The following is a 12,209-nucleotide window of genomic DNA, read 5'->3' on the forward strand; positions in this document are numbered from 1 at the left end:
GACAAAGTTGTTGTGCAGTTGGGGAAGGGTCTGTCTGTTATTAAAATATTTTCTGTGTTTTTACAGAAAAATGAACTCTACTAGTTGTTCAGCCTCTGGTCTTGTCCCATCTTGATTTCTGTCTAGTTAATATGGTCAAGTGCAGCAAAGAAAGACCTATCAAAGCTGCAGCTGGCTCAGAACAGAGCAGCACACCTTGGCCTTAATTGCACATAACAAACTAACATGAACAACATGTATGCCTGTCTTTCCTGGTTGAGGGTTGACGAGAGATTAATCGCTTCTCTTCTAGTTTTTGGGAAGTATTACTGTAATGAAAATTCCAGATTGTCTGCATAAACATTCAGCTCAGACACCCAGACATAGCCCACAAGACATGCCACCAGGGGTCTCTTCACATTTCCCAAGTTCAAAACGAATTCACTGCAACACCAACATTTCAGTCTGTCTGGGGCGGCAGGTAGTCTACTGGTGAGAGCATTGGACTATGAAGCAAAAGGTTGCAAGATTGAATCCCTGAGCTGACTAGGTAAAATCTGTTGATCTGTCCCTGAACAAGACAGTTAACCCACTGTTCCTAGGCCGTCATTGAAAATAAGAATTTGTTCTTAACTAACTTGCCTAGTTAAAAAAGGTTTAAGAAACCACACAGTATTATACAGAGCCATGATTACATGCAACTCCCATCTCCAGTTACTCAAGCAAACATCAACATTTACTTTAAAAAAATTAAACATCTCATGGAAAGGCTGCGACTGTCTGTGAGGACACACACACATGATTTGTGTGACTGTTCTTGTCTATCAGTGTTTTGTTTTGTTAAGAAAAGCTGCTGCCTCTGCAAAAGCACATCAAGGTGGATTTAAAATGTTAAGAATTGTTGCTGTCAGTTTCACAACAATTTTTTTGTCATATTCACAATCAACAGAAATCAAGCTTACAACAATTTTCTTTCTGACCCTTTTCTTTACGAAAAGACTGTCCATGATAAATTACGTCATATTTAAGCGCGTAGTCACCGTTAGTATTGACGCGAGTCCACGATGTGCGGTGTTTTTCAAGCTGAGATACAAGGACAAACTATGCATTTTTAAGTAGAATGAATATAACATTTATTTGTAGATCTGTCCACTGTTATTCATAACTTTCGGTTACTGTTGTACAGAGTTGTCCTGTTTTGAGGACAGGGAAGGCTGTTAGCTTAGCCTTTTAGCTAGCTAACATTAGCAACAGGCCAAATCGTGTGGATTTCAGCTAGCTGAACCAGCTCAACTCAAAATGAAGTGTCATTACGAGGTGTTGGGTGTCAAAAGGGACGCGACTGATGATGATATGAAGAAGGTATATCGGAAATTAGCCCTGAGATGGCATCCAGGTACAGTAAACCTTGTTGCCGTGTATTTAACTTGCTAGCTACATTAGCCAGCTAACGTTAGCTGTTAGCTCACTGATCAGAGAGGCCACGGCCAGTTTCCCCCATTGCTAGCTAAACTGTAATCGGTGTGGGAGACTGACAAGTAGAACAAGATAGCTATTAGTAACGTTAGTTAACTACCACCAGTTAGTTCGCACTGTTTTTGCAACTGGTGTCTTTGACGTTCTCTCTCCACCAAAAAATATTATGTTTATCTTCTAAAGGTATTATTTGTTGAACATCTTAATTCCATTTCCAGATAAGAACTTGGACAGTGCAGATGAGGCAGCTGAGCAGTTCAAACTGATCCAGGCAGCCTATGAAGTCCTGAGCGACCCACAGGAGAGAGCCTGGTGAGAAACAACTTCATCCTCATTATCCAAAGTAGTAAACATCTTTTGACTGAGATGTTGGTGTGAGATCCATTCAATTGTTTGGCGTATCCAAGATGACCAGTGTGCTGGAATTTCTTCCTTTATGAGATTTAACTTTTTAAGGCCAGGACTTTGTATGGAAATAAGTTAATATTAGTGACCAGCACAGCTCTTTGTCTTAACCTTGATTCCTTGCATTGTCCCCTCGTCTCCTTGACAAAGATGGTCCAAGGTTCTAGCCCTTGGACCTTTTCCTCCAATGCATTTTAAGGAGGAGAGAATGCAAGGAATTGGGGAAACGCTCATTTAGAAAGAGTGGAGAGCTATAGTAATGCTAATACTGTGCTTCCCGCCTCTCGACTCCTGTCTCCAGGTATGATAACCACAGAGAGGCTCTCCTTAAAGGTGGGGTCAGCGGGGAGTATGCTGATGAAAGTGTTGACCTTGTCCAGTTCTTCACTGTCACCTGTTACTCTGGTTACGGGGATGATGAGGAGGTGAGTGTGACAGTCAGGGAGGGAGCATCTCTGTCGTGGGGAGCAACTGCGTCCCCTAGTGAGTTCAGATTCTTTGTGGACCCCAACCCCATTAGTTGCCCATCCCTGTTACTTTCTACCAGCAGAGGGCTGCAGAGTAGTGTTACTTTCTACCAGCAGAGGGCTGCAGAGTAGTGTTACTTTCTACCAGCAGAGGGCTGCAGAGTAGTGTTACTTTCTACCAGCAGAGGGCTGCAGAGTAGTGTTACTTTCTACCAGCAGAGGGCTGCAGAGTAGTGTTACTTTCTACCAGCAGAGGGCTGCAGAGTAGTGTTACTTTCTACCAGCAGAGGGCTGCAGAGTAGTGTTACTTTCTACCAGCAGAGGGCTGCAGAGTAGTGTTACTTTCTACCAGCAGAGGGCTGCAGAGTAGTGTTACTTTCTACCAGCAGAGGGCTGCAGAGTAGTGTTACTTTCTACCAGCAGAGGGCTGCAGAGTAGTGTTACTTTCTACCAGCAGAGGGCTGCAGAGTAGTGTTACTTTCTACCAGCAGAGGGCTGCAGAGTAGTGTTACTTTCTACCAGCAGAGGGCTGCAGAGTAGTGTTACTTTCTACCAGCAGAGGGCTGCAGAGTAGTGTTACTTTCTACCAGCAGAGGGCTGCAGAGTAGTGTTACTTTCTACCAGCAGAGGGCTGCAGAGTAGTGTTACTTTCTACCAGCAGAGGGCTGCAGAGTAGTGTTACTTTCTACCAGCAGAGGAGTAGTGTTACTTTCTACCAGCAGAGGAGTAGTGTTACTTTCTACCAGCAGAAGGAGTAGTGTTACTTTCTACCAGCAGAAGGAGTAGTGTTACTTTCTACCAGCAGAAGGAGTAGTATTACTTTCTACCAGCAGAAGGAGTAGTGTTACTTTCTACCAGCAGAAGGAGTAGTGTTACTTTCTATCAGCAGAAGGAGTAGTGTTACTTTCTACCAGCAGAAGGAGTAGTGTTACTTTCTACCAGCAGAAGGAGTAGTGTTACTTTCTACCAGCAGAAGGAGTAGTGTTACTTTCTACCAGCAGAAGGAGTAGTGTTACTTTCTACCAGCAGAAGGAGTAGTGTTACTTTCTACCAGCAGAAGGAGTAGTGTTACTTTCTACCAGCAGAAGGAGTAGTGTTACTTTCTACCAGCAGAAGGAGTAGTGTTACTTTCTACCAGCAGAAGGAGTAGTGTTACTTTCTACCAGCAGAAGGAGTAGTGTTACTTTCTACCAGCAGAAGGAGTAGTGTTACTTTCTACCAGCAGAAGGAGTAGTGTTACTTTCTACCAGCAGAAGGAGTAGTGTTACTTTCTACCAGCAGAAGGAGTAGTGTTACTTTCTACCAGCAGAAGGAGTAGTGTTACTTTCTACCAGCAGAAGGAGTAGTGTTACTTTCTACCAGCAGAAGGAGTAGTGTTACTTTCTACCAGCAGAAGGAGTAGTGTTACTTTCTACCAGCAGAAGGAGTAGTGTTACTTTCTACCAGCAGAAGGAGTAGTGTTACTTTCTACCAGCAGAAGGAGTAGTGTTACTTTCTACCAGCAGAAGGAGTAGTGTTACTTTCTACCAGCAGAAGGAGTAGTGTTACTTTCTACCAGCAGAAGGAGTAGTGTTACTTTCTACCAGCAGAAGGAGTAGTGTTACTTTCTACCAGCAGAAGGAGTAGTGTTACTTTCTACCAGCAGAAGGAGTAGTGTTACTTTCTACCAGCAGAAGGAGTAGTGTTACTTTCTACCAGCAGAAGGAGTAGTGTTACTTTCTACCAGCAGAAGGAGTAGTGTTACTTTCTACCAGCAGAAGGAGTAGTGTTACTTTCTACCAGCAGAAGGAGTAGTGTTACTTTCTACCAGCAGAAGGAGTAGTGTTACTTTCTACCAGCAGAAGGAGTAGTGTTACTTTCTACCAGCAGAAGGAGTAGTGTTACTTTCTACCAGCAGAAAGAATAGTGTTACTTTCTACCAGCAGAAGGAGTAGTGTTACTTTCTACCAGCAGAAGGAGTAGTGTTACTTTCTACCAGCAGAAGGAGTAGTGTTACTTTCTACCAGCAGAAGGAGTAGTGTTACTTTCTACCAGCAGAAGGAGTAGTGTTACTTTCTACCAGCAGAAGGAGTAGTGTTACTTTCTACCAGCAGAAGGAGTAGTGTCACTTTCTACCAGCAGAAGGAGTAGTGTCACTTTCTACCAGCAGAAAGAGTAGTGTTACTTTCTACCAGCAAAAAGAGTAGTGTTACTTTCTACCAGCAGAAGGAGTAGTGTTACTTTCTACCAGCAGAAGGAGTAGTGTTACTTTCTACCAGCAGAAGGAGTAGTGTTACTTTCTACCAGCAGAAGGAGTAGTGTTACTTTCTACCAGCAGAAGGAGTAGTGTTACTTTCTACCAGCAGAAGGAGTAGTGTTACTTTCTACCAGCAGAAGGAGTAGTGTTACTTTCTACCAGCAGAAGGAGTAGTGTTACTTTCTACCAGCAGAAGGAGTAGTGTTACTTTCTACCAGCAGAAGGAGTAGTGTTACTTTCTACCAGCAGAAGGAGTAGTGTTACTTTCTACCTGCAGAAGGAGTAGTGTTACTTTCTACCTGCAGAAGGAGTAGTGTTACTTTCTACCAGCAGAAGGAGTAGTGTTACTTTCTACCAGCAGAAGGAGTAGTGTTACTTTCTACCAGCAGAAGGAGTAGTGTTACTTTCTACCAGCAGAAGGAGTAGTGTTACTTTCTACCAGCAGAAGGAGTAGTGTTACTTTCTACCAGCAGAAGGAGTAGTGTTACTTTCTACCAGCAGAAGGAGTAGTGTTACTTTCTACCAGCAGAAGGAGTAGTGTTACTTTCTACCAGCAGAAGGAGTAGTGTTACTTTCTACCAGCAGAAGGAGTAGTGTTACTTTCTACCAGCAGAAGGAGTAGTGTTACTTTCTACCAGCAGAAGGAGTAGTGTTACTTTCTACCAGCAGAAGGAGTAGTGTTACTTTCTACCAGCAGAAGGAGTAGTGTTACTTTCTACCAGCAGAAGGAGTAGTGTTACTTTCTACCAGCAGAAGGAGTAGTGTTACTTTCTACCAGCAGAAGGAGTAGTGTTACTTTCTACCAGCAGAGGAGTAGTGTTACTTTCTACCAGCAGAGGAGTAGTGTTACTTTCTACCAGCAGAAGGAGTAGTGTTACTTTCTACCAGCAGAAGGAGTAGTGTTACTTTCTACCAGCAGAAGGAGTAGTGTTACTTTCTACCAGCAGAAGGAGTAGTGTTACTTTCTACCAGCAGAAGGAGTAGTGTTACTTTCTACCAGCAGAAGGAGTAGTGTTACTTTCTACCAGCAGAAGGAGTAGTGTTACTTTCTACCAGCAGAAGGAGTAGTGTTACTTTCTACCAGCAGAAGGAGTAGTGTTACTTTCTACCAGCAGAAGGAGTAGTGTTACTTTCTACCAGCAGAAGGAGTAGTGTTACTTTCTACCAGCAGAAGGAGTAGTGTTACTTTCTACCAGCAGAAGGAGTAGTGTTACTTTCTACCAGCAGAAGGAGTAGTGTTACTTACTTTCATAATAATCCACACTCGGCCTCCCAGGTCACAGCGTGTACTAGTATGTCTCACTGTGTGGATGTAGAAATGTAACACACGTGTAGAACAGAAGGGGTTTCTCTACAGTCTAATAATTATCGTTAGTGTAGTGTTTGCTGTGGAGAAAATGTGGATTTGTTTGCTGTATAGAGGATCCAATCCTTTTAGGTCTCCCTGTTTTTTCAATTGGACAACCAGGTAAAAAGTGGTTTCCCCTCTCCTTTTCTCAGGGTTTCTACACAGTGTACAGAAACCTGTTTGAGTCCATAACTACAGAAGAGATGGATCACAGTAAAGAGGAGGACGAGGAGGAAGATGAGTACCCTTCGTTTGGAGACTCTCAGAGTGACTATGACACAGTAACGTTTGCCCTTGTTAAACACCACACACACACACACACACACACACAGAGAGATATACATATATACACACACACACACACACACACACACACACACACACACACACACACACACACACACACACACACACACACAGAAAGGTGCACAAACTTCATCTACTTTTGTGTTCAGCCTCTGACCAATGCTGATAGTGTTCTGGTGTGAATAGAGTCATGGGCTGTAATTTGCAGTAACAGTGTCTATCTGTGTAATGTCAGTTTGGGCTATGCTTCAGCATGATTACTGTATTACATTCTGTGTTCTCGCTTAATCTCAGAATGGTTCTCTGGGTACTATTAGACAGTTGATTTCTGTGAAATAACATTTGTCTGGTCAGTCTCTACCATTTGGACATTTTGCACATTGGGTTATATCACAACATTAAGTCATTGTGTTGATGATAGATACGTTGATTAAATGGATACATCATATAATACCATATGGTTTAGCACAGGGGTGGACAAACTTTTTATTATAGACTCCAGTTCATAAAACACTGTCTGTGTCTATAGGCAAACTTTTTGGCTCGAGGTCCACATTGACATATCGAAATTCAACGGAGGGCTGCACAGATTAAATAGAAATCCTTCAAGGGCTGTAGTTTGCCCAATGGTTTAGCAGCTCCACACTAAAGCCTATAACCATGGCCTGTACTGTACCTACCGCTCTGCTCCCTGAGCTGTAGTCATTGTCTATAGCTCTCTGCTTCCTCCTCTCCCAGGTTCATCTCTTCTACGCCTACTGGCAGAGCTTCTGCACCCGGAAGAAGTTTGCTTGGAAGGAGGACTATGACACGAGGCAGGCCTCCAACCGCTGGGAGAAGAGGGCCATGGAGAAAGAGAACAAGAAGGTACTGTTGTGTTTTCTTCTTGACCTTTAACCCCTTACAGTGAGGCAGTAGCCTTAGAGAGGTGGACCAGCAGCCAGAAGGTTGCTGGCTCAATCCCTGGGCCCGGACGAAGCATAAATGGGAATGGAACTGAACACTCAGCTCCTGCCGTTGTGCCCTCGTGCAAGGCTATTGTGTTCTAAGTGCCTGTGTTCCTATTCAGTCAGTGCATATGTAGTTCATACGTGTGGTATGAGCCACTGAAGATTGGCAAAACTAACTGAATGTTTTGTTATGCTCACAAATGTTAGGAAGTGAGACTTCGATGAAATGTGAGCCGTTTGATATAGAACCAGCCCCGTTCCTTCAACACAACAGATCTGAGAAGAATAAAGTATTCTTCTTCTAAGGTCCGAGACAAGGCCAGGAAGGAGCGCAGCGAGCTAGTGCGCCAACTGGTGGCGTTTGTGCGTAAGCGTGACAAGAGGGTGCAGGTCCACAAGAAGCTGGTGGAGGAGCAGAACGCTGAGAAGGCCAAGAAAGTGGAGGAGCTACGACGCAAGCAAAAGCTGTCCCAGGCCAAGTGAGTTCACATAGAAATATGATATGTAGAACATATGCCTCTCCAACAAACAGAAGCTTTCACAGGCCAAGCGAGTGTTGCTTACTACATTGCAGTTGGACTGCACAGAATCACTGATCTATATACTTGTGTTAAAATAACCTTGCCTTAAACTGATCCACTCAGACATGCTAGATGTCAGACCCCTGTCTAGATGTCAGACCTCTGTCTCCTCTCCTAGACTGGCGGAGGATTACAAGGAGCAGAGCTGGGTAGCCATGTCTGAGATGGAGAAGGAGCTGCAGCAGATGGAGGCTCAGTACGGAAAGGAGTTTGGAGACGCGTCAGAGAGCGAGGAGGAGGACCAGGGAAGAGGGGGTCAGTACAGAGCAGACCTCTCGCATAGTAACTCTGGTCTCAGACTGTGAAAACACCAACTCACTCTGGGAAGGGCTAGATATTTCTTCATACAGTAGCAGGCATATCTTAATCTACTGTAGCTTCTGCCTGTGTAGTAATGACAAGGGACTGCATTTCTAGCAGTTTGCCATGTCACATTTAACTGTGGGGTGCGTTCTTTTACCACCAGATCTCAAAGAGTTTTACACTGGTTTATGTGGTGGTTGTTCTTCTCATACACGACAACAGTCTCCATGTAACACATCTGTTCTCCACAGATGAACAGAAAGATGAGACCGAGGAACTCCTGGATGACTATTATGATGACCTGTACTGCCCTGCATGTGACAAATCCTTCAAATCAGACAAAGCGTAAGTAGTGAGGTCGTGTTCATTAGGGCACACAATGGAAAACGTTGCAAAGCAGTCTGCATTGCAAAAACAAAATGAACATTTCTTACTGGTCAAATCCAGGTAGTCTTAGTCAGTTTTCTTCCTTTTGGTGCCGAATGAACACAACCCGGTTTACCTGAGGGAAGACTGAGTTCAGTTCATCACTAAAACATGTTCTTTTTTTTTTGCACAGAATGAAGAATCATGAGAAATCAAAGAAACATAGAGAGATGGTGGTATTACTACGGCAACAACTGGAAGAAGAGGATGAGACCCTCGGTCTGAAGGATGAGGATGGGGAAGAGGAGGATGAAGAACTAGAAGAAGCACCAAGACAAAAGTAAGTTCAAAGATATATTTTCTCCATCTAAAATATGAGAAACTACCTGGATGTTACTGTTGTCATTGGACAATTTGCCATTATGAAATAGTGTACAAAACATTAGGAACATGAGTCACTCTAAATAGCAGTCAAACACTGACACACATTGATGGAGATTTTTAAGATGGATATTTGGGCTGCGTCTCAAATGCCGATGTTGCCCTTCGGCATCTAGGGTGAAGCAGTGTTTGTCAGACCATGAGACCCCCACCCCCGAAAATCTGTCTTCTCAAGAAAACGTCTGTAGTGTCCGAACGATTTGTCGTACAAACTATGGAAAGATGACTCTCACGAACACGGTGTTCTCGGTTTTGCTCTACGACCTCCACAAGCCGTCACAGGCCTCGTCTGAAGTCGGTACAGCCGATCTGCCAACTTCTGTCTGTATCGCCCCAATAGTTTGGCCTATATGCTAATATGACCCCTCTATGGAAAGGGGAGTGTCTCACAAACACGTTCATGTGGGTGTCCTAGAGCAAAATGCACATGTTGAGCTCTAGGATCCTCACAAGCCTCTGGAGATTAGTCTGAAACTAGCCGGGCACCAGTTAAAAATGAATGGCAGTATATATGGAGATAGTTTAGTGTCTAATATAAGTTTCCTGATCTTTTTTTATCTCTCGGATATAAAACGGATACTTCAGAACATCCTTCCTTTTTAGATTTTTTTGGGAACCATCTGTTTATCCATGTATGAAGCTCTAATTCAATGAGTTTCTATGAGCTAATGTCAGTAAGGCCAAATTCAATGTTTCCGGCAGTAACACGGCCCCGTGTGGCTCAGTTGGTAGAGCATGGCACTTGCAACGCCAGGGTTGTGGGTTCATTCCCCACGGGGGGACCAGGATGAATATGTATGAACTTTCCAATTTGTAAGTTGCTCTGGATAAGAGCGTCTGCTAAATGACTTAAATGTAAATGTCAATGTAATTTTTTTAATACTTTTTTTTAAGGGTCCTAAAATGGCTAAAGGATCCTTGGGTATGACCATCTTAAAACAATTCCATATGTTAGCTTAACCTGTCTCCTCCCCTTCATAGACACAGATTTTCAAGTGGGTTAAACAAGTGACATCAATAAGGGATCATAGCTTTCACCTGGGCTGTCTGTCATGGAAAGAGCAGGTGTTCTTAATGTTTTGTACACTGTGTAAACAGTGGTAGATTTAATAACGTCATTTCAACGTCCAGGCTGTCTAAAAAGCAGAAGAAGAAAAAGAGACAACAGCAAAATGGGCGGAGCCCCACCGAGGAGGTAGTAGAGAAGGACGCGGCCCCAGAGCCCACCTCCACCCCCACAGACAATAGCCCAGAGAGCCCTCTATCAACACAGACCAGCGGTGAGGCAGAGGACCCCCAGCCTGCCTCAGAGCCCCAGCAGGCAGCTGTGGACAAACCCTGTGAGGACCCAACAGAAGACGGACAGCAGGAGGAAGACCTCACAGCCACAGAACCAAAGAGGTGAACTGACCTGCCCCCATCTTCTATCAAAACTAGTGACAGGATGGAATTGACAGTATTTAGGATAAAGCAATGCATCACTAGCCTGGTCCTAGATCAGTTTGTGCTGTCTTGAGTTGGCAAGACGGCAAAGCGACTTGGGACCATGCTAGAGCAGTGCTGATATAATCATTAGCCACTACACAGGTATATTCATGCATTCTGACTTGTAACTTAAAACACATCTTTATCAGCTCTGGAAAGACTAAGGGGAAGAAGAATGGAGGGAAGGAGAGCAGAAAGAATGTCCAACCACAGGAAGGTGTGGAGAAAGGAGGAGCAGAGGTTTGTACCAGCCACAGCTACCGGTCCTTAATTGATTAATCAATCCAGGAGGGGTTTGTATTAACCAGAACTTAGTGCCCTTAATTGAAATGTAATACAATGATTTCATTACCTTGTTTGAGGCTGCTTAAATGCATTTCTCATCGACCTGAGTCAAAATGGCCTGTTTAAAAGTATCCACAGGTGTTTTGTTGTTACACGATTATGAGTTCATTAATGAACCATTCCACTGTCTTTTAACTCCCCGAAGGAGCTGAACCTGCGCTGTGTGACCTGTCACTATGAGTTCTCTACCAGGAACAAACTGTTTGACCACCTGAAGACAACAGGACACGCTACAGCCGTGTCACACGGTGACAGTGCACCCGCCACGGGCAAGAGCAAGAAGGATAAGAGGAAGAATAGATGATGGGGGATACAGGAGGGGCCAAAGACTAACACTAGCCACTGGGCTGTAGAGATGGACGACTGTCTACTGTCTTACTAGATATTATAGGAGGCCACTCATGGTATTGAAGGCCTGGAATTTTAAAAAAACGTTAAAGATTGTCTGAAAAGGAGTTGAAGACTGTCTGGTTGCTGTTTTTAGGTTTTTGCATGTTAGAAAACAATCAATACGTCCAGTCATGGAGGACTGGCCGTTGCCTGGTGATCCTGCGTAGCCAACTCTTATTGTCGTTGTCATGCCAAATGACCATAGCAGTTGGCTTTGCAGCACAAACAGATCTGAGACCTCCGGGCTAGACTGGATAAAGGAGTTGTAGGGGATGTTTCTGTCTGGCCAACCTCCACACCCTCTGTGTCTGGAGGTCTGTCTCAGGGTTGCCCCCTACAGATAATGTCAGGAAGTGAGCCAAGTCCAACTGATATCTATTCCACCCTTCCAATATGACCATGTTAGAGGTGCTGCCACTGTACCTGCTCAGAAGTACATGCTGCACAATTCAGCGTTGTGTCAACAACGTCCATTTTGTGTCGACTGATCCTTGGAAGTTTTGCAGCCGTTCTGGTCAGGGACATTAAGCAACTGGACATTATTCCTGTTTTGAACGGTATTGTGATGCTGCTGCTCACTCAACGCTATATTTATTCAAATAACAATCTGACCCCGTGTTAAAGCTTCCACTTTCTTATAAAAAAAAAAGATTCTGCATAAACACTGACACGTTTCATTGAATTTGCCTGTAAAGAACAAGGCCCTCGCTGTTAAAGCTCCCAATTCACAGCTTTATTGACAACGTTTCCATCCCAAACAGATCTTTGTCAGGTTTTAATTTTTATTAAAATAGAAACCTAGTCAAAGCAGTGAATTGGGAGGTTTAACTGTGCGAGGGCCTTGTTCTTAATTAGCCCAGAGCCTAAGTTTAAGGCTGTGCATATAATTAACTTTTCATTGAATTTGCCACCATGTCTGATGAATAAATGTTTTGTGTTTATGGCTCACTTCAAATCTATTTATGAAGTGTTTCTCAATCTACTTATAATTACAATTCACATGTAAATAAAGGGGAATGTGAGTGGGCAATAGAAGATGAGAAAAGAGCCAGCGCATATGAATTGTACCACCCTACTCAACGTATTTAATCTATACCTAAGCAAGTACTTGTCTACCCAGTCTCAAGATCT

The 12,209-nt window shown here is 43.7% G+C and overlaps 1 protein-coding gene across 1 annotated transcript; it reads left to right on the forward strand.

Moving 5' to 3' along the window:
* The first annotated feature begins 983 nt into the window (after window positions 1–983).
* On the forward strand, window positions 984–12,026 carry dnajc21 (DnaJ heat shock protein family (Hsp40) member C21). Its single transcript, XM_055864094.1, has 12 exons — window positions 984–1,375; window positions 1,674–1,767; window positions 2,162–2,285; window positions 6,064–6,192; window positions 6,956–7,084; window positions 7,474–7,646; window positions 7,867–8,003; window positions 8,303–8,396; window positions 8,611–8,757; window positions 9,990–10,259; window positions 10,493–10,583; window positions 10,834–12,026. Exons 1-12 carry the CDS (start codon window positions 1,279–1,281, stop codon window positions 10,990–10,992), a joined length of 1,644 nt encoding a protein of 547 aa, XP_055720069.1. The 5' UTR covers window positions 984–1,278; the 3' UTR covers window positions 10,993–12,026.
* The last annotated feature ends 183 nt before the right edge of the window (window positions 12,027–12,209 follow it).

The sequence above is a fragment of the Salvelinus fontinalis genome, chromosome 2, assembly GCF_029448725.1.
Source record: "Salvelinus fontinalis isolate EN_2023a chromosome 2, ASM2944872v1, whole genome shotgun sequence".
Lineage (NCBI taxonomy): Eukaryota > Metazoa > Chordata > Actinopteri > Salmoniformes > Salmonidae > Salvelinus > Salvelinus fontinalis.

Excerpts from the sequence above, each read along its gene's own strand:
- dnajc21 (XM_055864094.1), top strand. The coding sequence starts at position 1,279 with ATGAAGTGTCATTACGAGGTGTTGGGTGTCAAAAGGGACGCGACTGAT. Across the intron at positions 1,768-2,161 it reads GACCCACAGGAGAGAGCCTG|GTATGATAACCACAGAGAGG; the intron begins GTGAGAAACAAC and ends TCCTGTCTCCAG. Across the intron at positions 10,260-10,492 it reads ACAGCCACAGAACCAAAGAG|CTCTGGAAAGACTAAGGGGA; the intron begins GTGAACTGACCT and ends CATCTTTATCAG.